This window comes from Panthera onca, chromosome E2 (genome assembly GCF_046562875.1).
Source record: "Panthera onca isolate mPanOnc1 chromosome E2, mPanOnc1 haplotype 2, whole genome shotgun sequence".
NCBI classification, from domain to species: Eukaryota; Metazoa; Chordata; class Mammalia; order Carnivora; family Felidae; genus Panthera; species Panthera onca.
In genome coordinates, this window is record NC_138353.1 from 18,255,140 (window position 1) to 18,281,774 (window position 26,635).

Here is a 26,635-nt window from a genome sequence, read left to right on the forward strand (position 1 = left end):
CGGCCTCCACCCACCCGCTGCGGGGGTGGGAGGGAGGGTGGAGGGAGAGCGGGAGAGCGCAGGCAGGTCTCGGTGGGTGGGGCTCCTTTGGGGAGGAAGGGGAGCGGGGGCGGGGTGTCTACTCCTGGGTCTGGGGTGGGAGAGACGGTAAAGAGCAACCGGGGAGGGGGCGTCGAGCAGGGCAGGGGAAGCTCTGGGGGCTCGGAGAGGGGGTAGGCCACTGGGGCTCTGGGGGAGGAGAGAGAGAAGAAGGGGGGAAGTCTGGGGATGGGAGAGAGCTCCCCCACGTTCAATTTTGCCCTCTCCCCCATTTTGTCCCCACAGATGAGAACTCACAGACAGAACGGGGGAAAAAACCAAATGCACATTTATTAAGCTCAAGACATAGACACCGAGGGTGCAGGGAAACGGATCGGATCTTCGGAGGGGAGACAAGGAGGTGCAGGGGAGCAGTACATGGGGATTCTGGGGGGCTGCGGCTGGACTCCCGGACCCCAGGAGCTGGAGGCCTGAGTCCCTGGATCTGGGATGCAGACGGGCTCTTTGGGGGATCGTCATTGCCAAGACCTGGGGAGGGGCAGCGGGGTGCAGCGGCTCCAGCCTCGGGTGGGTGGGGCGGCTCATTCGGGGGAGCGCTCCCCGGCGCAAGGCTGGGGTCCCCACCGCCTCCACCCGGTCCTCAGGCTTCCGCACTCAGGCAGGGACAGCAGTGGAGGTGCCCAGGGCTGGTTTTACACACCGCCACCTCCAGGGGCTGGGGACCGGGGTCGGGAGGAGAGAAAGAGAGAGACCGAGAGAGGGTCAGAGAGCTGCGGTCAGCGACCAGAGAGGTGCACCCCGCCCCCTCCCACAGCCAGTGGGCACCCCCCCTCCCCCCCCCCCCCCCCCGTCGTCTCCTGAAAGCCAGATCCCCAGGGACTGTCACCCTTGAGCTAGCCACTGAGGAGCTGTCTTGCCTACCAAGCCCTGCTCCATTTAGGGACACTTGTGTGGCTTTTGTCCGCCCCCACAGGACACTGTCATGGAGGGGAACACACTTGTGATGAGGCTGGAGATCCCTGGCCCAGCTTGGGCCTTTCTGGGATGTCCCCCTGCCAGAAAGAGTCTCTCTCCCCTTCCTATGTCCCCAACCTCCTCTTACACGCCATCCCATTCCCACACCCCATCTCCCCAACATTTGGATGCAGTCAGAATTCCCCGTTTCCCACCCACTTGGGACCATCGCTCAGCTGTAGTGGGTCACAGTCCCGTGCATATTCCGAGACCTTGCCCCCCCCCCCCCCAGTTATCCACAAAGTGCCCCGTTAGGGTTTTTAAATCTCGTGAAGAGAATATGAAACAAAACACATGAAATTCCACACCAAATCCCCCCAGGCACTGAGTACCCCCAGGCCCACTTTTTAGTTATAAGACCTTTATGAGAGGCAGAGAGGTTCCCTTCTGGTTTTTAGACGTCCCTGAAAAGGACGCAGTTCCACTAAAAGCAGGTCAAGATATTTTTACATAATTCAATTAACACCCCCAAGGAGTCACAATCTTGCATCTAAGGTTTATTCCCCCCTGCATCTTTATCTCTGTCCATCTTCCACACCCTCTCCACACCCCCACACCCCTCACCCCTTCACACCTCATCACACCCCCCCCCCGCAGTCCTCACCCCTTCACATACCCCCTCCACACTCTCGCACCCCCTCCACCCCCTTCACCTCTTCACACCCCATCGTACCCCTACCCTCTCCACATCCCCAACCCCTGCACACCCCTCACCCCTTCACCCCTCCACATACCTCACCCCTCCACACCCCCACCCCCTCCCCACCCCTGACCCCTTCACATTCCCACCCCACTCCACACCCCCTCACACCCCTCCACACTGCCACTCCCTCCACCCCCTCACCCCTTCATCCCCCATGTCTCCCACCCCCTCCACACCCCTCACCCCTTCATCCCTCCACACCCCTCACCCCCCCACACTGCCACTCCCTCCACACCACTACCCCCTCCACTGCCCCATCCCCTCTAACACTTCCATCCCCTTCATCCCCAACCTCTTCACTCTTTATCTGTCTGTGCTTTCCACCCTCATACTCTTTACATCCCCATATTCTCTCTTTCCCGAGGTCAGTTTTTAAAATCCATATTCTATACATCTCTCCTTTTGTTATTTTGATACAATTATCCAGGAACCCTTCCTTCCTTCCCTCCCTCCCCCCTTTTCCCCTTCCCTCTCTCTTCCCTTTCCACATTCCTTTTTTCTTTTTTTAAGTCATCTCTACACCCAATGTGGGGCTCGAACTCACAACCCTGAGATCAAGAGTCACGTGCTCCACTCACTGAGCCAGCCAGGTGACCCTTCCCTCCTTTTTCTTGATCCTTTCATCCTCCTTCTTCCCACCTGAACAATGAAGTCTGGAAAATATTCTGTCTCCCTGCCTCCTCTGGCGCTCCGCTCCTTCCCCATCCGGACCTCACAAGTCCTTCTCCCGAGTGGGGCCCCTCTCTTCGCAGACTTGTGGCTTTCTCCTCTGGGGGATCATTTCATCCTTGCTCTCAAGGGCCTCTGTACTTGTTTCTGGGAAGCACCGGGGACTCTAAGACATTTCATATCCCACTGACTCTCCATGGCTTAACCTCTTTGGTCTGCGGGGCCTCAGCTCCTACTGAAGTTGCCACATCCGTTCTTGGTGGCATCATTCTCAGGGACCTCCAACGCAGCTCCCCTTCCCCCTCCGGCCCCCACCTCTTCTCCTCCCAGACCGTAACTCCCTCGCCCTCACCTGAGGAGGGAAGCTCCGACTTACAGGATTTGCATGTTGGGCTGTGGAAACAGAGAGAGAGAGAAAAGCATAAAGAAATCCGGTAGCCGTGGGCTTACTAGGAAGGACGGGGCAGGCTTTGGGGACTTTCTGTTCTGGAAGTGCCCCCGCACCCCAGGCCGCCCCCACCCCTCTCCCATCTCTCCCCACTGCTGCCAGACCTCTCAGACCTGGAGTCCGCCTTCCTGCACTTCACCTTCTTGCCTGTTTGGAGACAGACACAACGAGACAGGACATTAAGGGTCTGGACAAAAGCCAGTGGGGAAATGGTGGGTGGCCAGCGACGCCCCCCCCCCCCCAACCCAAGGCAGCCTCCTTTGAGGGGCTTCGGAGCCCAGGAAAGGGTCACACTTACTGATAATGATGAGGATGCCTAGCAGGAACAATATGGTGGCCAGAGTCATGCCCACCGTCTGCACCGTGTCATAATCTGGGGAAGATAATGGGGGATGTCAATGTGGGGTAGCACCTCAGTCCTCCCTGGAGCCTCGACCGGGCTTCAAGTCTGCCCCGCCAGGGTCCAGAGTCCAGGGATGCTGCAGGCGGTGCCGGGGGCTCCCCCAGTGGGCTAGTGTGAGGATGGGGAGCGGAGCTTGGTCCCTAGACCTTCTCTAGAAGGTCTCTACCCTTCTCTACCCTCTACCCTTCTCTAGATTCTTTGTGTATACATAAAACCTTCCTCTACATCATATATACATACATGTATATATGATACATACATGATATCTACATCATATATATAATCTCACCTCCTTCTACGGCTGGTTCCTCCTGGTTCTGTCCACCACTGTCACCTGTCCAAATCATTGCAGGAAGCAGCCTGCACTGTGGTCTCCTTGCCCCCTAGCCACGGGATCCTATTAACTCCTAAGTCAGATCCCCACCCCACCCTGGCTTCCATTGCATTCCAAGGAAAAGCCAAAGTCCTCACCACAGCCCACACGGCCCTGCATCACCTGGTCCCCGTTCCTTCTCAGACCTCACCCCCTGCACATTCTCCCTCAGTCCCCTACCTCGGGCATATTGGTCTCTCTGCCATTCCTGGAGCAGATCAGACACGGTCTTACCTCAGGGCCTTTGTATTTGCTGTTTCCTCTGCTTCAAAGCTCTTCCCCCAAATATTCCTTCCTTACCAATTTCTGGGCTTTAGTCAAAGGTCAGGGAAACCTTTGGTTGTCCATTTAGAATTTCACCTCCTCTCCTCAACCCTTTATAATGTCATTCTTTCCTTTATTTTCCTTCATGAGAAGCATCCTTGTCTCATATACCACAGTAACCACAGGCCTTGAACAACATGTGGGTCCGCTCATAGGCAGATTTTTGTCAACACACTGTAAATGTATTTTCTCTTCATTATTATATATATTTTTTTATTTTTTATTTTTTTGGTAAGCTCTATGCCCATCCCGGGGCTTGACCTCATGACCCTGAGATCGAGAGTCACATGCTCTACCAACTGAGCCAGCCAGGTGCCCTTCTTCTTTATGATTTTTCTTAATGACATCTTTTCTCTCGTTTACTTTATTGTAAGAATACAGTATATAAACACATAACATACCAAGTATATGTTAATAGATGATGCTATCGGTGAGACTTCTAGTCAACAATAGGCTATTAGTAGTTAAGTTTTGGGGGAGTCAAAAGTTATATGTGGATTTTCAACTGCATGCACCCCCCAACCCCCACGTTGTTCAAGGGTCGATAGTATTTATAGAAATAAGAATTTATGGAGCACACACTCAATGTCCAGGCCTCTGCCTCAGGGAATTGACTTTCATATTGTGACAAAGCACTGAAAAATAAAATGAAACATCTGAGCCATATGACTATGGCTAGATGTGTGTGCGTCTCCTCTTGGCAGAGAGTCAGGAAGGGCCTCTCCTAGCAGAGCAGTCAATATTTGATCTGAGTCCCGAAGAAGGAAAAGGAGCCTTCGTCAGCTGAATGGAGAGCTAGAAGAGGAGTATGCCTGGCAGAGGGAACCACGTGTGCAAAGGCCCTGAGGTGGGAAAGAATTTGGCGTATTGGAGGAACGGTATGAGTGAACAAAGGGAGAGGGCAAGGGAGTGTTTAGAGAGGGAACTGGGGCCAGCTCTGCTAGACCTGGGGGTGACTTCTTTAAGCTTCAGTGATGGTTTCATGGCATCATCCCACAATCCTCGTAGGTGGAAACTATTACTATTCCTTATTTACAGAAGAGCCCAGAGGGGAAAAGTTACTTGCTCAAGGCCACACAGCTAGTGAGTGGATAAGCCAGGATCTAAATCCAGGAAGCCTGGCCTCGGTCATATGTTTTTCTGATGACCAAAACATACCAGCCTGGAGTTCTGGTGACGATTGAAGGAGACCCAGAGAGGGTATCACTCCCCCCTCCCCCAAATCTGATTCTGCCCTCCATGAACCTCGCTGATAGAAACTGAATCCACATGTTCAGATGGCCTGTGGTCCAGCAGGTATCATGTTGGCATGACTGAAGCCACTTTAGCAATAACCTGTGGGGACCTGCAACCACCCCTTTATCCAGCCCCAGGGTACCCTCATCAGAATCTGCCACTCACCATAGTAAAATGGGTCAGGTTCCTGAGGAACTGTGGGAAGGAAGGCAGGAAAAGAGAGAGAGGGAAAAAATATTTCAACACTGGATTTCTTAACATTTTTGAGGTTCCAGATGGGGCCATTGGCCCAATGGTTTCTGGGCAGAAATCAAATAAAGACACCCTTTGATCTAAATAATGATATAGCCTCATAGCAGGACACAAGGTCTGAAGAGTGGAGCATAGGCTGGATTCCAGCCCGACTCACACCATTGGTCAATACTTTCCCTTGTGCAGTGCACAACCTACCAAACTGTACGTGACAGTCCTGGTCCTAGCCCACTGTGGAAGCCTGAGGCAAACTATGGACGCATTTCCAAAAAAAAAACCATACACACTCCCATTTGCACATGCTATTGGTAAACCGGTATCCCACTGGTAAACTGCTGAGTGCATCAGCTTCCCCTGAATATTCCCTAAAACTTTTCAGTCACCTGACGGCTCCAGAAGTCAGGCACTGTGGCTATTATTCTCATAATAATGCCTCCTGCCACCAAATCCAACACAGGGGAGCTGTCCTAGAATATACCTTATTATATTATCTTTAATATATCCTTTGCTGTTTATTTCTAAGACATCATCAATGTTAAGATTCAAAATTGATTTCATAATAGTTTTCTCAGTGTGTGTGTGTGTATATACATGAGTAAGTATGTAACTCTACCATATGAAACATACCCATCCATTAGAAGACTCATTCCAATTTCAGAAAAGCCAACGTGTGGATAAACTCTGTGTGTGTGTGTGTGTGTGTGTGTGTGTGTGTGTGTGTTTACTTTTCCCCATCCCCGTCCCAAACCACACTCCCCTTCAGGAGAGCTCAGACCATCCTTCCATGCAAGAAGCCCATCTTGATGGCTCCCTAATTCCTCTGACAGCTCTCAGAACATTCTGACTTGTCTAGAGCAGAATTCTGCAAAGCATGCACCACTAGCGGAGGGGAACCAGGAATGCCAGGGGCAATGCCAGGCACGGTCGTTAGTGTTCTTCCCTCTTCCAGCCTCAGGGAAGGATGGCAGCTGCCCTGAGTTTGCGGGGAGACCGTAGGACTAATTCTGGCCAGTAAACTGTCAGTGGAAGTGTCAATGTCTCTTCCAGGCTGGCGCTTTTCAAGTGCTCATGCAAGAGGTCCCTTTTGCCTTTGGCCTGGTGACATGAACGCTTGAGATGGTGGCCGTTCCCATTTTCTTTGGTGAGTAGAGAGCCCGGGTCACCCCGTGATGGACACATAGTGAGAATCCTGGTTGTCAGAAGCCCCTGAGATTTTTGTGACTATTTGTTACCAGAGCAACTCTAGCCTCAACTGACTGGTATAGGGGCACTTAGGCCAGACTCTGAATAACACTGATCCACACAACGTGTAAGTTCGTCCTTCTCAGTTCCCTGTCTGGTCTTCTAAGAGGAAGTCTTAGGTAGGCGCAGACGTGTCCTTAACACCTTCCACCTTGTTAATGTCCCTCTTTTCCCAAGAGAAAACATTCCTTGAGCTCAGAGCCTTCAGCAGGCAACGATATCTAGGTAGAATTTCGTGACATTATTTGGTTTTCTCCTTTAGTTGTTTAACCAGCATTTGATCACACTGCCTCCGTGCCAGGTCCTGGTCTAAGCACTTCACAGGTGCTAATGCACCTAATCTTCACAGCCACTCTCAGAATTAAGGTGCTATCTTCATTCCATTCCACAAACAAGGACACCGAGGCCCAGAAAAGTGGAATCACTTCTTAAAGATCATTTTTATACTTGCAAGGCAAAAAAAAAAAAAAAAAAAAAATCCTGATTTTCCATTTGTGATGGTGATACAGAATGAAGCCAATTAAATTAGTTACTTTTTTAAAGACTTTTATTTTTACAGAATCTCTACGCCCAACGTGGGGCTCAAACTCACAACCCTGGGATCAAGAGTCGCGTGTTCTATTGACTGAGCCAGCCGGGCGCCCCTAGTTGTTTTTTGTTTGTTTTTTTTTTTTAAAGTTAATCCTGGGGCACCTGGGTGGCTCAGTTGTTAAGTGTCAAACTTTGGCTCAGGTCATGATATTGCGGTTTGTGAGTTTGATCCTCACATCGGGCTCTGTGCTGAGAGCTCAGAGTCTGGAGCCTGCTTCAGATTCTGTGTCTCCTTCTCTCTCTGCCTCTCCCCCACTCACGATCTCCTTCTCTTTCTCTCTCTCTCTCTCTCTCTCTCTCTCAAAAATAAATAAATATTAAAAAAATTTTAAAACGAAGTTAATCCTTTAAAGGAAAAAGAATGAACATGAGTGGGGAGCATTTGGATAGGGCAAAAACTGTGAAGGTGGTCCTCGAAAGCATCAAGTTGGGGAAACATGATTTTAGAGTCATGTATGCTTAGCCCCCCCCCCCGCCCGCCACCAGATGGGGAGTACATTGCTTTGACGCCTCTGCTGTTAATCCTGGCATTTACAAAAGTCTTCCAAAGAAGTTTTCTAAAATGAATAAATAAATGAGTGACTGACTGACTGAACGAATGTGAGCCCTGCTCGGCTGCAGAAAGCTGCATCACAGATGGAATGGTTGTACTAGCCTGCTTCGTCCCCGGGGTCTCCACACAGCCTGCCTCCCCAAACCAGCGGGAGCCCACTGGGTGAGGACCTGCTCCAGGATCCTCTTTGGTTGCACCCTGGGTGCTCCGTGCGCTGGGCAGAAGTCCCTCTTCTGGTCCCTGCCACCCCAGCAATCTGGTTCCTCGGGGCGAGGCTGGGCTGAGGGTGGAGCCAGGAGGCAGAAGAAGAAATGTGCACCACTCCTGGCCAGTTGCCAGGGAGACATCAGGAAGGAGGTGGTTGCTATGGCAACTGGGGCATCTTAAGAGGTGAAGAGAGGTAATGGGTCTGGGCACCCCAGGCTAGGTGGGGTCCTGGGGCTGAGGTTTCTAACTCCGAGGCCAATCTTGACTCCCTCTGCTCCCTTTGTACCTCCCGGTGTTGCCCCTGCAGGGCTGGCTTCCGGCCAAGCCCAGGGTTCTTCTCAAGGGTGGGACCCCAGGCCCAGTCATGCTCCTGCACCCCCTTTCTGTTTGCCCCCAACTCTCCCTCCTGCTTTCTGACTGGGTGGAAGAGCCCTCATCCCCTTGCACTGTGCCCCCCCCCCCAACAATCCATTAATCAGCGTAAGTGGTGCAACACACAACATGCTCTTCCTCCGCCCCCCTCCCTGGGGTTTCCCAAGACCTGTGGTCCCCCCTTCTGCTATGACTGGGGGAAAGGTGGGGGGGGGGGATGGTGAGGCGTCTGTCCTCCCACCTCTGCCCGTCTGCTGCCATCGATCCTGTTAACCACCATCTCTGCGAAAAGAAGCCCTGGGCTCCCGCCAGGCCTGCTGGCTCAGCCCTGCCCCCCCCTCCCTAGGGTGGCTTCCAGCCTCTGCAGCCCCCCCACCCCGCCCTGCTTCAAATTCTGCAGATATGGCTCAGTGCAGCAGCCCCTGCCTGCCGGGAAAGGGGGCAGGGAAGGAGAGATCGGAGTGGAACCGGGGTTCCCTTCACCACCAGGGGCTCCTCGGCACCACTGGCCTATCCCTTCTGGCCCTGCTCTCTGTGCGGGAAACCCTCCGCCGGCCACCCGCCCCCCCCCCCCCCCCCCCGCAATTAAAGCATTCTTCCCTTTGCTCCTCTGCAGAGGCGGGCTCAAGAAAGGGGGCTCTCAGGGGGCAGTGAGTGTTTAAGTGGGTGAATAACTGGGTTAAGGGGTGTGAAATGCAAACTGCCGTGTGGCTGGATGGGGGTGAGGAGGGACATTTGTGTGCACGCTCGAGTGCACCTCCCGGCCCAGACAGCACCCCTGGATGTGGGCTGGGAACGAGGGTCCTGCCACCCATTCTGGCCCAAGGGGGCTCACTGCAGTGGCATGGCCCCACCCCATGGTGCTCCTCCTTATCTCCATTTCTCTCCCGCGCTGTGGGTCCACCGCTCTCTCCTGCTCTATGTCTTTCTCTCCGCCTCTCTGTCTCTTTGTCTCTGATTTTCTCTTTCTCTGCATCTTTCTGTTGCTCTCCGCCTTCCCCTTCACTCTCTGAATATCTTTCAGTCTCATATCGGTGCTCTTCCCGGGTCTCTCTCTGTATCTCTGACTCGGGGTCTGCTCGTGCGCGCTCTCTCTCTCTCTCTCTCTCTCTCTTAGGCTTTCTCAATTTCCACATTCCTTTCTGCCTCTCTCTCTCTCCTGTCTCCCTCCATCTCTCTCTCACTTCCTCCAGCTCTCTCCCCCACTGTCTTTCCGTCTTTCTCCCTCCTTCCCGCTGAACCTGCCTGTCAGAGATTTCAGGAGACACCCACCATAGGCGCCAGGGCTGGAAGAAAAGAGGGATGTGGACCCCCTCCTTTTGCCCACCTCGGAGACCCTGAGATGTGCCAGAGCCTCTGTGGTCGCAGACCCACCCGTTCCCACCCTCGAAGCCCGTCCCTTCGCGTCCACTACCACCGCTGTGCAGGACCAGCCGCCTGGTTGCCATAGCTACCGGTCCGCGCATCCTTTCTCCCGGGACTGCCGCTCTCCAACCGCGGGTCCCGCACAGAAACGACACCACCGGGAGGGGGTGTCCAAGAGGCCTGGAGGGGCGCCAAGGGGTGCGCTGCAGGGGCCTCCGCCCTGGGAAGGAACGGACACCCCCTTCCCCATTCCCCTCCCTTTTCGGTGCTGGAATCTCCCTAGATCCTCTCTCCTAAGCTCTGAGATCCCGGAGCCTCCCCCACCCTCACCCGCGCGCCCTCTCCCCGGGCGGCGCTCACCCTTTGTGGGGGCCTGGGTCGGGGTCGCCATGCCGGACCGGAGCAGGGGGCGGCTGGATGCCGAGGTGGTGAAGGCGCGGCTGCGGCAGCTGGAAGCGGGACGGACTGATGTCGGGGGGAGATGGGGGGAGCCCTCGTGTGGGGGGTGCCGTAGCCAATGGGGGCCCGGAGAGCCCGCCCCCGTCCCGGCCACCCCCGCCCCCGCCCCCGCCCACTGCCGACGTCCCCGCCCCTTCCCCAAGGGTGGGGGCGCCCCCTGCCGGGGCCCAGGGGGCGCCCGGGCTTTCGCGCAGAGGGACTGACAGATCCACAAAGCGCTGTCGAGAGAGAAAAGCACGTTTTATTGAATCCTGGGCGGCAGAGAGGAGTCTGTGGGGGCAGGGCTGGGGAGGAGGGCAGTCCGGGTGGTGGTGGTGCTCAGGTGGTGGGTGGGAGGCGCCAGGTGCCAGGGGAATCCTGTGGGGGTGAAAAGGGTGAGGGGCAACAGAGCCCCCCAGCCATCTCATCCCACCCTTCGTCGCCTTCTCCTGCCCCCCTCCCCCAGCCTAGCCCGAGCTGCAGGACCTGGCTGGGTTCCATCGCGCCAGGTGTCTCTACCGCCTGCGGGTGGACAGACCTGAGGGGGAACACGGAGAGTTCAGGTGTCAAGAGGGGCACCCCAGCTCCTGCGGAGGGGGGAGCGACAGGGGAACTCCCGGACCTTCGTTGTCGGATCAAGTCCCTCCCTCCGCAAGCCCAGAGAGGACCAGGAAAGGGGTTCTTGGAACCAGCCTTCACCCCCAAACACCCAGTCTCCCCCAGACTCACGGCGGATGGAGCTGCGGAAAGTTCCCTCCTCTTCATCCGGTTCCCCGGTCCTGGGAAAGGAGAGGCAGAAGGACGTGGGGATGAAAAAAGAGAGGCAGATGCTCCCAGGAACCCCCCAGTACAGCCCTCATTTCACAGACCCCGGTACTGAGGGCCAGAGACCGGCGAGGAGCAGGCTCGGGGGCCGCCAGAAACTAGAAAATCGGGCGCACCCAGGAGCAGTTTAAGCGTGTGGCAGGACGCGCTCCAAGTGCCTCCCGGAGTGCTGGGGAAGAGACTGGAGGTTGGTGGGGGAGGGATGGCCGAAGGGCTTGAGGACAGACGGCCTGGAGACAGCCTAGGTTAGAAACCCAGAACCCTCATCTTCTAGCTGAGTGATCTCGGGCAAGTGACTTCACCTCCCTGCGCCTCGGGTTTCCTCCTCGATAAAATGAGGTTGTTAATGACAGTCTCATGCGAGGGGCGTGAGGAGTAAATAACATAATACACGATAAAACAATATCTGGCACGTGGAACTAAACATTAGCTATTCTTTAAAATAACATTTAGAATTGTTTTCACACGGAGAAGGGATTCATGCATTGCTTTAAATTTTTATTTAGAGATGAATCAAAGAGCTGGGAACAGGACTCTGAGCTAAACTGGGCCGCCAAGTGCGGTGATCTCATTTCGCCGTGGCTCCTTCTTTCACAGCACTTATCACGCTTTGTGATTTTATATTTGTGGGGCTGCGGGAACCCACGGCCGCCGCCCCCACTGGGCTGGGAGCTCAGCCAGGCAGGGAGGGCAGTTTAGTTATTCACCGTTTGGTCCCCAGGGCCTGGCTTGCGGCTTGGCACGTAGTAGGTGCTTAATACGTATTTGCCGAAGGGTCTCTGGCTGTGTGTGGGTCGAGTGGACGCCCTGCCTCACTCCCAGCGCCCTTCTAGAGCGGAAGGAGGAGAGTGAGAGCCCCGAGGGGCCTCTTACCTCTGCTGCTGGTTGAATTTGCACCGGCATCTTCTGCCTGTGGGTGGGGGTAGGAGGGCAGGGCTGAGATTCCGCTCCGGGAGGGCACCGAGCGGCGCTAGAGCGCCAGCGCCGGCTCGCGAGGGGCGGAGCCGTGGGGACAGAGGCGGGGTAGGGGCGGGGCGGGGGCGGGGTAGGGTAGGGGCGTAACCCGGGCGGGCCCGGGCAGGATGGGGGCGGGACAGAGGGCGGAGATGGGGGCGGGGCAGGGGCGGGGCGGGGACGAAACACGGCACCTGCGGGGGCTGGAGGTAGCAGGGTGGGGGTACTCACTCAGGACGATGAGGATACCCAGGATGAAGAGGATCCCGGCGATGATGAGGCCTCCGATCCGCAGGGTTTTGTAGTCTGTGGGCGGCAGGGAGGAGAGTGAGAACAGGGAGGGGAGGAGGAAGGACAGGAGAGGGGCAGAATGGGGAGGAAGGGGCAAGGAGGATCAGGGAGGAGAACAGAGAGATCAGTGAGAGGAGGAAACAGATGTGGGAGGAAGAGAAGAGGGATGGGGAGAGGAGGGGGTGGGAAGGAAAAGGAAGAGGTAGGCAGGGAGGAGGGAGGAAACAAGAAAGTAGGGGAAGATGATGGAGAGGATGAGGGGAACAGAGGGGAGAAAGGGAGATGGCCGCAGAGGATGAGCCGTAAGACATTGAGAGGTAAAAGGAGAAAGAGAATCAGAGAGACAGGGAGGGGTCAAATAGACACACGGAGACACAGAGACACAGACAAGGGGAGATAAAAACAAGGAGGAGTCAGAGAGCCTTCTGAGAGACAAGAGAAAGAGAGAGAAGGAGACTGACAGAGATATAAATACTGAGTCAGAGATAAAGGAAGAGAGAGACGAGGAGGAGTGGGAACAGGACCGGCAAACCCAGGCCACCCACCCTCCCAACTCCCAAGCATAGATGCCCCTCCCTCCCTCACCATAGGTGAATGGATCGTGTTCCTGTGGAGCCTCTGGAAAGAGAAAGAAGTCAAGGGTTGAATGCTTCCTGGGGCCCTGGACAGGAAGGGGCATAAAGAGACCTTTTGGGGGCTTTCCTGTCCTGGGCTGAGAGTCTGGGGACTATTGGACCCTGAACAGGCTGTCCACCCCTCTCTGGGTCTTAGCTGCGTCATCTGCACTGTCCTGGGGCAGGGGTCGGGGGGCAGGTGGTCACTTAACTGCTACAGCTTCCCGCTTCATCCCGTGTTGTCCTTGAGTCTGTCCTGTGCGGGAAGTGGGGCTCCATCCCACCCTCCACATTTGTCTGCCCTGGGCATCCTCCGCTCCCCTCCCCCACGTGAAACCTCCAATTTCCTGGTACCCCACTGACTCTGTTTAAGTTGGAGTCTCCAACTTGGTTCTCTTGAAAGGCTTCCCTCCCCTCCCTCGGGGCTGAGGTGGGTAGCGGGCTACCTACCCCAGACTCACCTGCGTTGGCCATGGTGAGGAAACCCACACAGAGAACCAAGATGTGGTGGAGAGATGCCATTGTCCTGGAGAACACCAAGGGTCAAGAAACGTGTTTCCTAGTACCCCCACCAGTGGGGCTTGAACCCAAGGGGTTAAATCAGACTCCCGGGGGGGTGTGATTCCAAAACCGTCCATCATCCAGCTTGGCCACTTTGAGAAACAGGGGCGCCCCCTGCTTCATGCGGACACAGTGTCACCAAAACAAGCCACAATGGGCAGGGGTGAGACACACAGTCACAGGGGTCTCCCGGAGGCCTGGGCCGCCCTACAGCAGGCTCCAGATTCCCCGCACCTACCCAATGGGAAGACTGGGATGGCTCGCCCCACCCAGACTGAGAGACAGACGCACGGGGAGAGGTGAGAGACACATGCAAGGGCCCACCTGCCCGCCCACCACGGCCCTGCTGCGTCCGTGTGATATCCCAGCTCTCCTGCCCTCGGCCGCTGGCCGGCTCTCTGCCTGACCCTGGGTATAAATATCTCCCACTTCACCCTGGAGGAATTTGCCTCACACAGGCCACCATGGCAACAGCCTTCCTTCCCCCACTGGGGGGTCACTCCCAACCCTGCCAGGGTGAGGCCGGGCTGCCACACGGCTACAGGCTGTCCCTGTGGGGAAGGCCACCCCTTCTCCCCTTCTGGAAATGATGAGAACAGGGGAAAACATCCCTGTCTGCCTGCCTCTGGGTGACTTTCATAGGCAGACACCAGGCGAGTCGCATGAGGCCCAGACCAGCCAGGCTGAGAGACAGAAGACAGATGCCAGGGGCAGGGACACACACACACACACACACACATACGCGTGCGAGCACACGCAGTGACAACGCCCACTCCCCAAACCTCTGGTTGGAGCAAGATGTGGGGTGGAGACAGTCACGAATATGATACTCCTCATCTGAGCCTCCCGTGCTCCCAAACAGTGACGCAATCTGACCCACACATGTGAGTGTCCCAAACCCACCCCAACCAGGGTGCACGCTCTGCAGCAGGGGAGGGAGGAGTTGCGCCCCGCACTCCCGCTCCCGGGGAACCCCACTGTCCCCACCACACTCCCTTCCTCTTGGGTCAGGCCTGCCTGGAAAGCCACGGGCTTGGCCACTCCTGCTCCCAAAATAGGTGGCCCAGCCAGGCGAGGGGTGAGGCCCGGAAGGGAGGGCAGGGGACGCTCACCCCAGTCAGGCTGTCCCCTGCTGAAAGAAGGCCCCCAAACGTCCGGCTGTGCCGGGGGTGAGCACTTTGGACCCCCTGGCCCAGAGCTGGACTGCGCCGCCCTCAGCGGTCTCCCCTCACGGCCCCACCCCACCCTCACCCTCCCCAACCAGCAGCTGTAACTGGAGCCCGGGCTGGAGGGGGGCCAGGGGGCGGCCCCCAGCCCAGACCGCCCTGGCCTGCTAGGTTAACTCTCTCGGCTCAGATGGAGGAACACTACCGGCGCTGGGGACAGCTGGGGAGAGGAGGTGTCGGCAGGGAGGCCTGGACATGCAGGCACGCACGCACGCACGCACGCTCACCCCAGCGCCCCCGGACAGCTTCTGCCCTGCGGTGGGAGGTGTCAGTGACTTTCTGTGAGGCCCCCTGGGAATCGGGCCCAGTTGGGACCTAAGGCCATTTGAGCCCTTAGGAGCCCGCTGATCCCTGACCCCAGGGTTCTGTGGAGACCTGCTCAGCGCCACAGGGCTATTTTGGGGGCATTTCAGTGTGTGTGTGTGTGTGTGTGCGTGTTTTCTGCTGCTGGCTGTGAGGTCCCCCAGGGGTGCACACCACACACATTCACACGCACACACAGAAACCTAAAGACCCCGTTTATCTGGGCACAAAAGCAAACAAATACACGTGTGTTCCCGCATACAAACACAGAGGCAGACACACAGAGAATAACACACCCGCGGAGAAACCCAAGGACCCTCCCACACAGCCCACAACACCACCAGCCACACAACCCTGACAGACACACTTGTGGACACGCGCAACGCGCGCACACACACACAAATGCACAAATGCACAAACAGGACCTAGCTGGCCACTCGGGCACAGACGGACACGCTTATGCACTTGTGTTCGTGTACTTGGAGACAGCACCCGCTGTGAGCTGATGGGCTGAACCCCCACTCTCCTGATCTCACGTGGCCCGGAGGAGAACAACACGCACGGTGTCCTCCTCATGGGCGGGCCAGCTTCACAGGCACTGGTGACGGAGAAACCCGGGATCAGCTCTGAGCTCTGCCACTCCTGGCTGTGTGACCTCGAGCAGCCCATGGGACCCCTCTGTGTCGTTTCTGCCCTATAAAATGGAGAAATCGCTAAGGTCGTCCGGATAAGGCCGGGCCAGGCTCGGAGGTCTCTGAAGCCCACACTGTTTTGTCATTAACTCCATTTTAGAGATGAGCAAACCGAGGTTTAGCAAGGTGGAGCTGATTCTGCTGAGGTCCCCGGTGCTTACGGACAGAAACGGCCCCCAGCCTGGAAGAGTTAGACACGGACCCAGACTCCGTAGGACACCAGAGCCAGGAGCCAGTGAACATGCTTATCCGCAGGCACAGACACAGCCCGCCTCGGAGGACCCAGGGGGCTTTGCGACACGCCCTCGCCCCTGTATGTCTGAGCCTCTGCCCCTCATGGCCTTGCACCCCGGGGTCACCAGCAGTCTCTGGTTAATGATAACCCTGATGTTTACGCAGCCCTCGGGAAGGCTGACAGAGGAGCAGAGAAGTGAAGCCGGGCTGGGAGCACCGGACCAGCCCCAGCCAGTCCTTGGCTTCCCTCCCTCTCGAGGCCAACTGCTCCAGAGAGGAGCAGCTCAGCCACTTTCTAGCTGCGTGATGTTGGGCCCATGACTTAACCTCTCTGAGGCTCAGTTTCTCCTTCTGTAAAATGGGGATAAAACAGTAGTCACCTCAGAGGGAAGTTAGGAGGACCGGCGGAAACGATCCGTGGAAAACATTTAGAACAAAGCCCGGCAGTCAGTGACACGCACCCGTTAGGTATTGTCACTGTCGCCATTGTCATTCTCCTTGTGAGCCGCAGCGAGAACCCTGGTGGCTGAGTACTCTGTGAGTATGGATTTAGGCCTGTCTGCGTCCCCTCTGTGTCCCTGGCACGAAGTTCTTTATCTGTTCAAAGACCCCGTAAAGAAGTTTATCATCCCTTACTGTACAACTGAGGCAACCGAGACCTGAAGGGCCTGGCTCAAATCACAGAGCCGTTTGGGTCCGGGACAAGCACTTGGGTCCGGAGTCCACACCCAGGCCTACCCACCACGGCGGGGCGCCTACCCTGCGCTGACCCACGAGCGGGGGCCACGGCCTCCTTCATCTCACGGAGTGCTCTGCACACCTGGGGAGTGGGTGCCACCGACTGCCCCCCTCGACAGATGGGAAAACCGAGGGTCAGGGAGGTCAAACGACTCGCCTGAGCCCACGCAGAACCGAGCCCGTGGTCCTTCCTGAGCTGGTGCCGGTGAGCCCCCTGTCCTCCACGTCTTCCAGGCGTGTGCAGCCGTAGCCAGAGATGCCGTGTGTTTCCCTCAGGGGTGGGAGGACGGAGGTTAGGTTTAGATCTGTCCAGTGCCATGAAGCGAATCACTTAATCACTTCCTGCCTCGGTTTTCCCACCTGCAAAGTGGGGATCCCACCTCACAGGGCTGTTGTGAGAACTGAGTAAATTCACGTTAAGTCAGGCAGACGGTAAGTGCTCAATGATTATTGTTACTACTCTTTCAGGTTGGGGAACAACGTGTCATTTATTTCTGGATTTTGCTTATTTAATGCTAAAAGCAGAGTCCAAATGAAAACAACCAGTGTTCGTGAGTTCTGGTCTCCCGAGAAAGAACACAAAAATCACGAGACAGGCCCTGGAGCCGGCTGCCGGGGCTTGAGTGCTGGCTCAGCCCCAGTCAGCAACCCAAGTCGCAAATTACTTGACCTCTCTCCTCAGCGTTTGTGCCTGTAAAATAGCCATATAATAGGGTCAACCTGAGAGAGCTGTTAGCACGAGCTAGTAAACTTTTAGGACAGGGCCTAGTGCAGAGCCAACGCTGAGGGAGGGGGTGGCACCATCACCATCATTGTTTGCTTGCGTTGGTTCCTTATCCACGGCGGGTGGTGGGCACTCAGGGGTTAATTTCAGGCTGGCCAGGAGGCTGTGAGTTTGGGGCAGGGCAGCTGCCCTGCCCTGTTTGGCCACCAGAGGGAGCAGCTGGGCCTTGGTGACCGCACACATCACACCCTCCGGGAGCCAGGGGAGGGGGCTGGCTGGGCGTGGCCAGGATGGCTCCAGCCCCCAGCTGTCTCTTCTCCCACCCCCTCCGCCTGCAGAGCCATCCGGTCCCCACCCGGGTGACATCCTCCTTACACTCTCTGAGTGGGGTGGAGTGGGAAATCTGGGGAGGGGGCTGGCTGAGAGTGGTCAGCTCCAGCCCTTTGTGGCCCCTCCCCTCCCATGGGGCCATCCAGTCCCTTCCTTAGGGCTGCTCTTCCTATGGCCTCTGACCCCCTCCTCCTTCTTACGCTGCTTTGCTGGGCGCACCCGGTGCCCAGTGAGTCCCTTTCCCAAACCTCCAAGGAGAAGGGGCGTGGGAGGAGGGGAAGAACGGGGAACTGGAAAGGGGGGTGAGAAATAAAGATAACAGACAGAGAGAGAGACACACACACAGGCCAACAGGCAGACAGAGACTCGGAGAGAGAAACAGAGATAGAGAGACAGACGGAAATAAAGAGAGAAAGTGGAAAACAGGCTAACTCCCTGAGTCAGAAATACAAAAAGGGACAGAGACAGACAGACAGGGAAAAAGAAGTAAACAGAAAATCAGACACCAAAGGGATAGGGGAAGAAAGACAGGCTGAAAGAGAGACGGAGGAAGGAGAGCGAAGCCAGGACGGGGCGTGCCAGCTGGAGGAATGGACGGTCGCCTGGCATGGGACGTGTAGTGGCCCCAGCCCACAGAGCTGGGTGGGCAGAGAGGAGCCGGGGCGCAGCGGGGGTGAGGGGGGATGGGAGGGGCAGGCGTTGTGCTGCTGCTGCTGCTGCTGGCCGGAGCGGGCGCCGGGGTGGCCTGGAGACCACCAAAGGGAAAGTGCCCTCCGAGCTGCTCCTGCTCCAAGGATAGTGCCCTGTGTGAGGGCTCTCCAGACCTGCCCGAGAGCTTCTCCCCGACCCTGCTGTCACTGTGAGTGTCACCGCGAGGGTGAGGATGGGAGTCCTGGGGCCCCAGGGCTTGGGGGCAGGGGGCCGGGCCCCCGAGGACATTGGCCCTTCAGGATCTTGGGAGGTGGGCAGCAAAGGATGTTGGGATGCCTCACAGGGGGCTGCTGGGATTGGGACAGGAGCGGAAGGGCAATCCCGAAGCACAGGGGCAGCGTTTGGGGCCCCAGAAGGGGGACGGCTGGAGGGAGGACTGAATGTTGCCAGGATCCTCGCCAAGTGAGGAGGGCAAATGCCTGTGTCCCTGGGATGTAAAGGAAATACATCCAGGGTTGGGGTGGCATGCCAGCGTCCCCCAGACAGGGGACGGCTCTGGGGCAGGGTTGGAGCCTGGGGGCGGTTTTCTCCTCACCCACCATCGCCCACGTCCCCAGCTCACTCGTTAGGACTGGAATCACCCAGCTGAAGGCCGGAAGCTTCCTGAGGGTGCCCACACTGCACCTGCTGTGAGTGGGGCCCAGCTGAGTGGACAACTAGCTCGAGGGAGTGGGTGGGTGTTCACGCAGGTGCGTGGGGGGGGGGGTGTGCACACATACATGTATGTGCATGTCTGTGAAAGCACCGTGTGTGTGCGTATGTGCGTGTGTGTGTGTGTGAGACAGTGCCCACCTGGGTTGAGGGTGGAGGCAGAGGTTAAAATGTCAGAGAGGGGGCAGCAACTCTGCAAAAATTCTTTCTTGCTCCCTTGCCAGCCTCTTCACATCCAACTCCTTCTCCGTGATTGAGGACGATGCATTTGCGGGCCTGTCCCACCTGCAGTACCTGTGAGTGAGGCCAGGGGATGGGGGCAGGGACGGGGGCTTGGTAGAGTGTGGCTCCTAGAGTGGAGGGAGGTATAGAGGCTTACTGGCACGGGCGGGAGGGTCCGGACAAGGGTCCCTCCTGGAGGGGCAAGAGGCCTGGCGTCTTGGCAAGAAGCCTGCTCACCTCCTCACTCTGTGCTGCAAGGTGCACAAAGGGCCTAGGGAACCCAAGACTGTTTCTGTCCCTACCCGGCTTACGGGAGCCCGGGGAGCGGACAGAGAGGCCGGAGGCAAGGAGATGTTTCCAATTAACAGGAGACAACTCTGAGGCGGTGATGGTAGGGGTGGCGGGGAGGGCGGTACGACGACGCCGGCATTGGGCCGCTGTTGGCGATAACGGTGTTGAAGGCGATCCTGCGGCCGCTCGCGGGGAGGTGCCGGCACGATGGGGGACCATGGAGTGGGGATGACGTTGGCAAAGATGGCGGACCCGATGGCTGTCGCGCCGGTGGCGATACTGATGATGGAGTCTGATTAGCGTTATCAGTGTCGTGGGTGTTGGCCGTCACGTATTGCTATTGGCGGCGGCTGTGGGTAGGATGTCGGCGTCGGCGTCGTGTGGGCGTAAGGGCGACGTGGTAGGTACTGGGCTTGGCGGGGACGACGGAGGTGCCGGTACGTGGGAAAACTGCGGCAGTAGGGGTGCTCGTGGCGGGTAGAGAAGGGGGTGCTGGGGACAGTGGGGCCGTTGGTACCGGGAGCGCGTGTCCCAGTGCCAGTGCTTCTGGAAATGGTGGCAGTGGTGGTGATGGGGTGGCAGCGTTCGCTGTCAGGCTGGCAACGAGCACAGGGTTAGGTGCCTGGCTCCTGGGATTGTAGTCTGGGACCCTGGGGAGGAGAGGTTTCCAGGGAGGCGTCGGCACATTCCAGGGGCCTAGGGGTCCCGTGGGGTGAGTTCCCCCCAAGCACGACGGGGCCACAGCAGGGAACCGAGGGCCTCCCGCTCACCATGCCTTCCCTCCACAGCTTCATCGAGGACAATGACATTGGCTCCATCTCTAAGAACGCTCTCAGAGGACTTCGCTCACTCACACACCTGTGCGTGCCCCCGAGGCCTCGCCCCTCTGCTCACCAGCCCGCCCTGACAGGCTCCCCCAGACCCCATCACCCCATCACGCGGGGCATCCAGGTAGCTGGTGACGGTTCCTCCTCTCTCTCTCCTTCCACCAGGAGCCTGGCCAGTAACAATCTCGAGACCCTCCCCAGATTCCTGTTCCGAGGCCTGGAGACCCTAACTCATGTGTGAGGCTCAGGGGGGCTGGGCGGGTCGGGGAGTTGGGGAATGTTTGAGAGGGAAGCGGATTGCTGTGCCCACTTTCGGTTGACATAACTAAGTACGGCTGCAACGGTCCTCACATATTTCCTCACTCACCTCTGGGGCCCCATCCCGAACCCTTGCCCGGGGAGGGGGCGGGGAGTGTGGCCTCCAGGGGGCGGTGGAAGCCAGGTCGCAGCCCCTCCCCGGCCTCTTGCCCCAGGGACCTCCGCGGGAACCCGATCCAGTGTGACTGCCGCGTCCTCTGGCTGCTGCAGTGGATGCCCACCGTGAATGCCAGCGTGGGGACTGGGGCCTGCGCCGGCCCCACTGCTCTGGCCCACATGCAGCTCCGCCACCTGGACCCCAAGACGTTCAAGTGCAGAGCCATAGGTGGGGGCATTCCGGGCAGGGCGGGAGGGACAGCAGGGGTTCCAGAAGAAGGCGGGAGATCAGGGGAATGGCTGCCAGGGCTGAAGGGCTCACCTCACTCCCTGCTCTGCCGTTTCCCAGCTTGTGAGACCCTGGGCAAGCAGCATCACCTCCCTGAGCCTCAGTTTCCTCATCTGTAAAATGGAGGTAATAAACAGTGACGTAGTGAGAATTCAGTGATGTATCTGCACCTGCATCCGGTGCAGAACCTCGGATGGGAGGCCCTCCTGAATGTTCACTCTGCTGGTGTTATTAATATAAAAACGACCTTTTAGAAATACTTGCTACGATCCTTCTGCTTGCCCATAAATATATTTTGGTACCTTTACGGGTCCCGGGCACTGCAGAAGACTCAGCAGCGAGGAAGCGCAGAGGAAGGTGGAGCGTGAGAACCCAGAGCGGTCAGGGCTGGGATGGGGGAAGCCGACAGAGCTGTAGGCGCCCAGAGCCAGAGTGAGGGCCGGGGAGGGCTTCCCGAAGCAGTGCGTATTTGAGTTCAGATCCGAAGGCTATAGACACAATGATCGATTATTACCATCATCTAAGTGTGAGACACGTTTTTGGTCTGTGGGACCCATAGAACCGGAGAATTTAACTTCAGTTATCCCGCAAAGATTCACTCTGTGTCCAGCCCTGGGAGAGGCACCAAGATAGGGCCCCGCCCTCAGAGCCCTGGCGGGTGAGGACGCAGGCATTAAATAAAACGTTGCAGAAATAAATGTACGCTACGCCTCGTGATAAACACGGGGAGTGGTGAGGGAGATTAAGTGAGGGGGGCGGTCCTACCTTCCATGGGGCATTGATTGGAGAAGGCTTTTCTGGAGAGGTGGCTTCAGATCCAGAAGAGCGCTGTAGACAGAGAGGACAGCATGTGCAATGGCCCTGAGGCAGCAGAGAGTTTGTCCTGCTTGAGGGTCACAGGCAGGCAGTGTCCCGGGGAGTGAGTGCAGGAAGGGACACAGGTGACATTGAAGGCTGCAGGGGCCTCACCGTGTACGACTTTGAAAGCCACAGAGAGCAGAGTGGACTTTATCCTGATGGCCGTGGGAAGCCGTGGAGGGCTTGGAGCAGGGGGTGATGATAGGATGGACGTTTTTAAGAGATCCACCTTTGGGTGGGCATCCTTGGTGGTTTCGTTCACTTCAACCCTGGTACCTGGAGACAGGGCCTGGCACATAGAGTGATGTATTAGAACCTGGAGTCTACCGCCGGGCCCGTCCACCACCGCGCTGGGCGACCTTGGCGCATCACGACCAAAGCTAGGCTGCTTACCATGAATTAGAGAAGAGAGGAGGGACTGAGGTGAGCAGTCCAGGGCGTGGGGCAGCCTCTGGGTGTTGTCCTGGCTTTCATGATTGAAAGTGAGTTATGGCACGTCCACGTGCCGGGTCACGGGGAGAAGGGGAAAGGGACCGAGTCTGGGACGAGCCGTTGCCAAACAAGTGAGGCGACCGTTTTACCCCCATCGCTTGGCTCTTTTTCCCTTGGAAACCTGGTGTGGACAGGGCCACGCCTCATCTCAGGAGGGAGGTGTCGGGGGAGTGCTGAGACAAGGTGGCCTCTACCTGGGCAGTTTTGTGCTCCAGTCCGATTTCATGGAAGACGTCAAGGATGGATTGTGCCGGACGGTCCCGTGCCTGCCTCTCGGCCCGTTTCCTCATCTGTAAAACGGCTATGATGAAATGTCCCTCATAGGGATCTTGTGGAGTTAAATGAATCGATAAATACGTTGTTTCTAAGCAGTTATTTGATGATGTCATGCAGCTTAGAAAACACAGTATGACCGTGTTGCTGTGACTTAATTCGTCTATAGATCAAAAGATTCGCTATCGGTCCCTTTGAGGTGCACACCCCTCATTTCAGAGATGTGGAAACCGAGGCTCAGCGATGAGGGCCCTCGGGGTCCCCCGTGCCTCCCTGACTCTCTCCTGCCACCCCCAGAGCTGTCCTGGTTCCAGACGGTCGGGGAGGCGGCGCTGGGCGTGGAGTCCTTCTCCTACCAGGGGGAGCCCCACATCATCCTGGCACAGCCGTTTGCGGGCCGTTGTCTGATCCTCACCTGGGACTACAGCCTGCAGCGTTTCCGGCCCGAGGAAGAGCTGTCCGGTGAGCGCCCCCTCGCATCCTCCCGCCTGTCCCCGTAGCCTGCCCGGTGGGGTGGGGGGAGACCCCGACCTGCCTGGCTGGCCTGACCGCCCCTCCTGCTCCCCGACCCCCCACAGCGCCCTCGGTGGTGTCCTGCAAGCCACTGGTGCTGGGCCCGAGCTTCTTCGTGCTGGCCGCCCGCCTGTGGGGTGGCTCGCAGCTCTGGGCCCGGCCCGGCCCCGGCCTGCGCCTGGCCCCCACACAGGCCCTGGCCCCACGACGGCTGCTGCGGCCCAATGACGCCGAGCTCCTGTGGCTGGACGGGCAGCCCTGCTTCGTGGTGGCCGACGCCTCCAAGGCGGGCAGCACCACGCTGCTGTGCCGGGACGGGCCCGGCTTCTACCCTCGCCAGAGCCTGCACGCCTGGCACCGGGACACGGATGCCGAGGCCCTGGAGCTGGACGGCCGGCCCCACCTGCTGCTGGCCTCTGCCTCACAGCGGCCCGTGCTCTTCCACTGGCTCGGGGGCCGCTTCGAGAGGCGCACAGACATCCCCGAGGCTGAGGACGTCTATGCCACACGTCACTTCCAGGCCGGCGGGGACGTGTTCCTGTGCCTGACACGCTACATCGGGGACTCCATGGTGAGGCTGGGCCCCTCAGGTGGGGCAGGCAGCGGAGGCCACAAGCCAGACCCGACCTGCGGCCCCCTCAGGCCTGGTCTTTCAGCACCGACCCCACCTTGCACACCGGCCTCGGCCTCGAGACTCTGACCTGACCTCTCAGGCTGACCTTCGAACTCTGACCCCACCTAGTGTTCTGATCTTTGAACTCTGGCCGCCCTGACACTGACTCCAAGACAGTGACCCCTCAGGCTGGCTCACCATAAGCCACTCCCTGTCCCCCGACATTGACACTGGCCCCACGATTCTAATTCTACCGCCAGACTCCGGCTCCGTAACTCTGACACGCTCCAAACTCCCACTTGACCACAATCACCGCACTCTGAGTCTCCGGGGCTGATGGCCCACCCCCTCCAGCATTCTCATTCTGGGGTGAGATACCGCCAGGCAGAGCCTAGAAGGCACTGATCTGACTCAGGTGTCCCCAGGACACGTGTGGGGAACAGACTGTGGGTGTAGGGATGGAGGGGGGGAGACCAGGGAAGAGCCTGGCATCATGGTCCAGGAGGGAAGTGACTGCGGCCGGGCCGGAGTGCAGCCAGAGGAGATGGGAGAGATGTATCCCATCGTAGGTAAAGCTGACCGACTCTGTGTGGGGCGCGAGGGGGAGAGAGGGGCCAAGGATGACTTCAGGTCTGTGGCCTGAGCAGCTGGGTGGTGACACGTGTGAAGGTAAGAAAGCTACAGGAGTTTGGGGACCTACAGGCCTGTCTCCAGGCTGTCCCAAGCGCTCGGAAGCGCAGAGCGCTACCCGCAGGCCTGGCCCTCCTGGACCCCAGGCCCTAACTAGTGGCCACACTTCACAGGTCATGCGCTGGGACGGCTCCATGTTCCGCCTGCTGCAGCGACTGCCCTCGCGTGGTGCCCACGTCTTCCAGCCGCTGCTCATCGCCAGGGACCAGCTGGCTATCCTGGGCAGCGACTTCGCCTTCAGTCAGGTCTTGCGTCTTGAGCCTGACAGAGGGCTCCTGGAGCCGCTGCAGGAGCTGGGGCCCCCAGCCTTGGTGGCCCCTCGCGCCTTTGCTCACGTCACCGTGGCCGGCAGACGCTTCCTCTTCGCCGCTTGCTTCAAGGGCCCCACACAGATCTACCAGCATCACGAGCTAGACCTCAGTGCCTGAAACGCGAGGGGACCTTGAGACCTTGGACACGGCTCGGAGGGGAGGGGGCACTGGCGCGGGGAGTCCCAGGCCTCTGGACACTCACTTGAACGGCCTCCTGGCCCTACCCGGGGTGATGGTATCTGTGAGGTACCGACCACAGGCCGAGTTCAAGACAAGGGACTTGAACTTCCAGTCTGAAGCAACATCTCCGCCCGTGGCACACGTTCCGACCAAGCATGACTTGGGGGCTCGGGCTGGGGCACCGCAAGAAGCTGGGGTACCGAAGCCATGGTGGGGGCGATGTGCAGAACTCCATGAGGTCTGGAAGCGCCCCCTCAAGCCCACTCCCCTCCTGCTCCCTCTGAAAGTACTGAGGAGGAGAGAGCTTTCCTTTCCCTCTAAACTCATTCTGGGGGCGCCTGGGTGGCGCAGTCGGTTAAGCGTCCGACTTCAGCCAGGTCACGATCTCGCGGTCCGTGAGTTCGAGCCCCGCGTCAGGCTCTGGGCTGATGGCTCGGAGCCTGGAGCCTGTTTCCGATTCTGTGTCTCCCTCTCTCTCTGCCCCTCCCCCGTTCATGCTCTGTCTCTCTCTGTCCCAAAAATAAATAAAAAATGTTGAAAAAAAAAAAAAAAAAAAAAAAATTTAAACTCATTCTGGCCAATCTCTTTTAGTGCCCGCCTCCGTGACGTCATCAGTCGCTGGGCCGGTTTCCCGCCCGGGCCTGCTAACTTCCTCTGCTGCTTTGTGCGCATGCCTCCTGCCCAGGCGGAAGCCCAGCGTGTTGGCCCTCTTGCGCCTGCGCAAGAAATAGGTGGGAAAATAGGTGTTGTGGCTGGAGCCCCGGCTACCCTTTCTCTGGAGAGGACGGGAAGCGTATAAGCTCAATAAACACGCTGTGCACCTGCCTCACCCATTATGGGATCTTTGGAAGAAGGTGTCTGTTGGGTGGCTTGGGTGGGGGAGAGCAGGAGGAGTGGTTTCCCAGGAGCAGTGTTATGGAGGGGAGAGGTCACGGGGTGCATTTTGGCTGCCCCTGCTGCTTTTTCGCAAGCCCCATGAGTGTGGGCTCACGATTATGGGGGGCCTCGTGGGATGTTTGAAGGAAATAGGGCATTATGAAGGGACAAATCGCTGGTTTATTGTGGATCTCTTCTTTGGGTCATGTCTCAGGGCATCGTAGGAGATAGTTTTAGGTGTTTTAAAGGGTTTTAGGCGTTATATGGGGTGGCCCTTGGGGACATTTTGGAGATCTTTTTGGGTATTGGGGAGTCTCAAGGGAGTTTGAGGCTCCTTGGAGGTTCTCACGCCATGTGGCCACTATATATTATTAGTCTCATGGGGAATTATTTAGAGAACTCACAGGGACAGTTGGGTATTAGGAAGAGTTTTCTATAATCAAGTGGGGTCCCAGAGGTGAGTGGGGGGGGGGGGGTGTCATGGGGTCTTTCTATTCTAATCATAATCTATGTGACTCCTCATATCGTGATAAGAAGATCCACATCCTTGTTTTCCTGGGATGGTCTCAATGCCCACTTGAATGTCCCAGCATTCCATCTGGTTAGAGCGCCCTTTCACTCCCCAGAGTGTCCACCATTTGGCTACTAGAAAATTTTAAATTGCACCCGTGGCTCCCCTAGCCTTGGGAGGCAGAGGGCAGAC

At 57.7% G+C, this 26,635-nt stretch overlaps 2 protein-coding genes across 8 annotated transcripts; one reads left to right on the forward strand and one right to left on the reverse strand.

Moving 5' to 3' along the window:
- Nucleotides 1–345: 345 nt before the first annotated feature.
- Nucleotides 346–14,713, reverse strand: FXYD7 (FXYD domain containing ion transport regulator 7). Of its 6 annotated transcripts, none has more exons than XM_078438517.2 (8): nucleotides 11,171–11,901; nucleotides 10,959–11,008; nucleotides 10,152–10,767; nucleotides 5,375–5,404; nucleotides 3,172–3,246; nucleotides 2,987–3,020; nucleotides 2,778–2,818; nucleotides 346–754 (listed from the first exon to the last, which is right to left on the reverse strand). In XM_078438517.2, exons 3-8 carry the CDS (start codon nucleotides 10,180–10,182, stop codon nucleotides 732–734), a joined length of 234 nt encoding a protein of 77 aa, XP_078294643.2. In that variant the 5' UTR covers nucleotides 10,183–10,767; nucleotides 10,959–11,008; nucleotides 11,171–11,901; the 3' UTR covers nucleotides 346–731. The 6 variants fall into 6 exon arrangements, with proteins under 6 accessions (XP_078294643.2, XP_078294642.2, XP_060508243.1 ...); XM_078438516.2 differs by having other exon boundaries at nucleotides 2,978–3,020; XM_060652260.3 differs by lacking the exons at nucleotides 346–754; nucleotides 2,778–2,818; nucleotides 2,987–3,020; ... (1 more) ...; nucleotides 5,375–5,404; nucleotides 11,171–11,901 and adding exons at nucleotides 11,928–11,964; nucleotides 12,240–12,314; nucleotides 12,885–12,917; nucleotides 13,375–13,439; nucleotides 14,587–14,713 and having other exon boundaries at nucleotides 10,472–10,607; nucleotides 10,716–10,767.
- Nucleotides 14,714–14,833: 120 nt separating this feature from the next.
- Nucleotides 14,834–25,385, forward strand: LGI4 (leucine rich repeat LGI family member 4). Of its 2 annotated transcripts, XM_060652107.3 has the most exons (9): nucleotides 14,834–18,580; nucleotides 18,990–19,061; nucleotides 19,308–19,379; nucleotides 20,385–20,456; nucleotides 20,589–20,660; nucleotides 20,897–21,066; nucleotides 23,047–23,211; nucleotides 23,328–23,833; nucleotides 24,679–25,385. In XM_060652107.3, the coding sequence occupies exons 1-9, from the start codon at nucleotides 18,405–18,407 to the stop codon at nucleotides 24,991–24,993; spliced, it is 1,620 nt and encodes a 539-aa protein (XP_060508090.1). In that variant the 5' UTR covers nucleotides 14,834–18,404; the 3' UTR covers nucleotides 24,994–25,385. The 2 variants fall into 2 exon arrangements, with proteins under 2 accessions (XP_060508090.1, XP_078294641.1); XM_078438515.2 differs by lacking the exon at nucleotides 20,897–21,066 and having other exon boundaries at nucleotides 22,919–23,211.
- The last annotated feature ends 1,250 nt before the right edge of the window (nucleotides 25,386–26,635 follow it).

Bases quoted from the DNA above. Each gene is read 5' to 3' on its own strand.
- FXYD7 (XM_060652260.3), bottom strand. From the start codon at position 13,435: ATGGCATCTCTCCACCACATCTTGGTTCTCTGTGTGGGTTTCCTCACC. The intron at 12,918-13,374 runs GTGAGTCTGGGG...TTCTCTTTCCAG, and splicing joins CCTCACCATGGCCAACGCAG to AGGCTCCACAGGAACACGAT. The intron at 11,009-11,927 runs GTAAGAGGCCCC...CTCCTTTCCCAG, and splicing joins AAATTCAACCAGCAGCAGAG to GACCGGGGAACCGGATGAAG.
- LGI4 (XM_060652107.3), top strand. From the start codon at position 18,405: ATGGGAGGGGCAGGCGTTGTGCTGCTGCTGCTGCTGCTGGCCGGAGCG. The intron at 20,457-20,588 runs GTGCGTGCCCCC...TCCTTCCACCAG, and splicing joins CTTCGCTCACTCACACACCT to GAGCCTGGCCAGTAACAATC. The intron at 20,661-20,896 runs GTGAGGCTCAGG...CTCTTGCCCCAG, and splicing joins CTGGAGACCCTAACTCATGT to GGACCTCCGCGGGAACCCGA.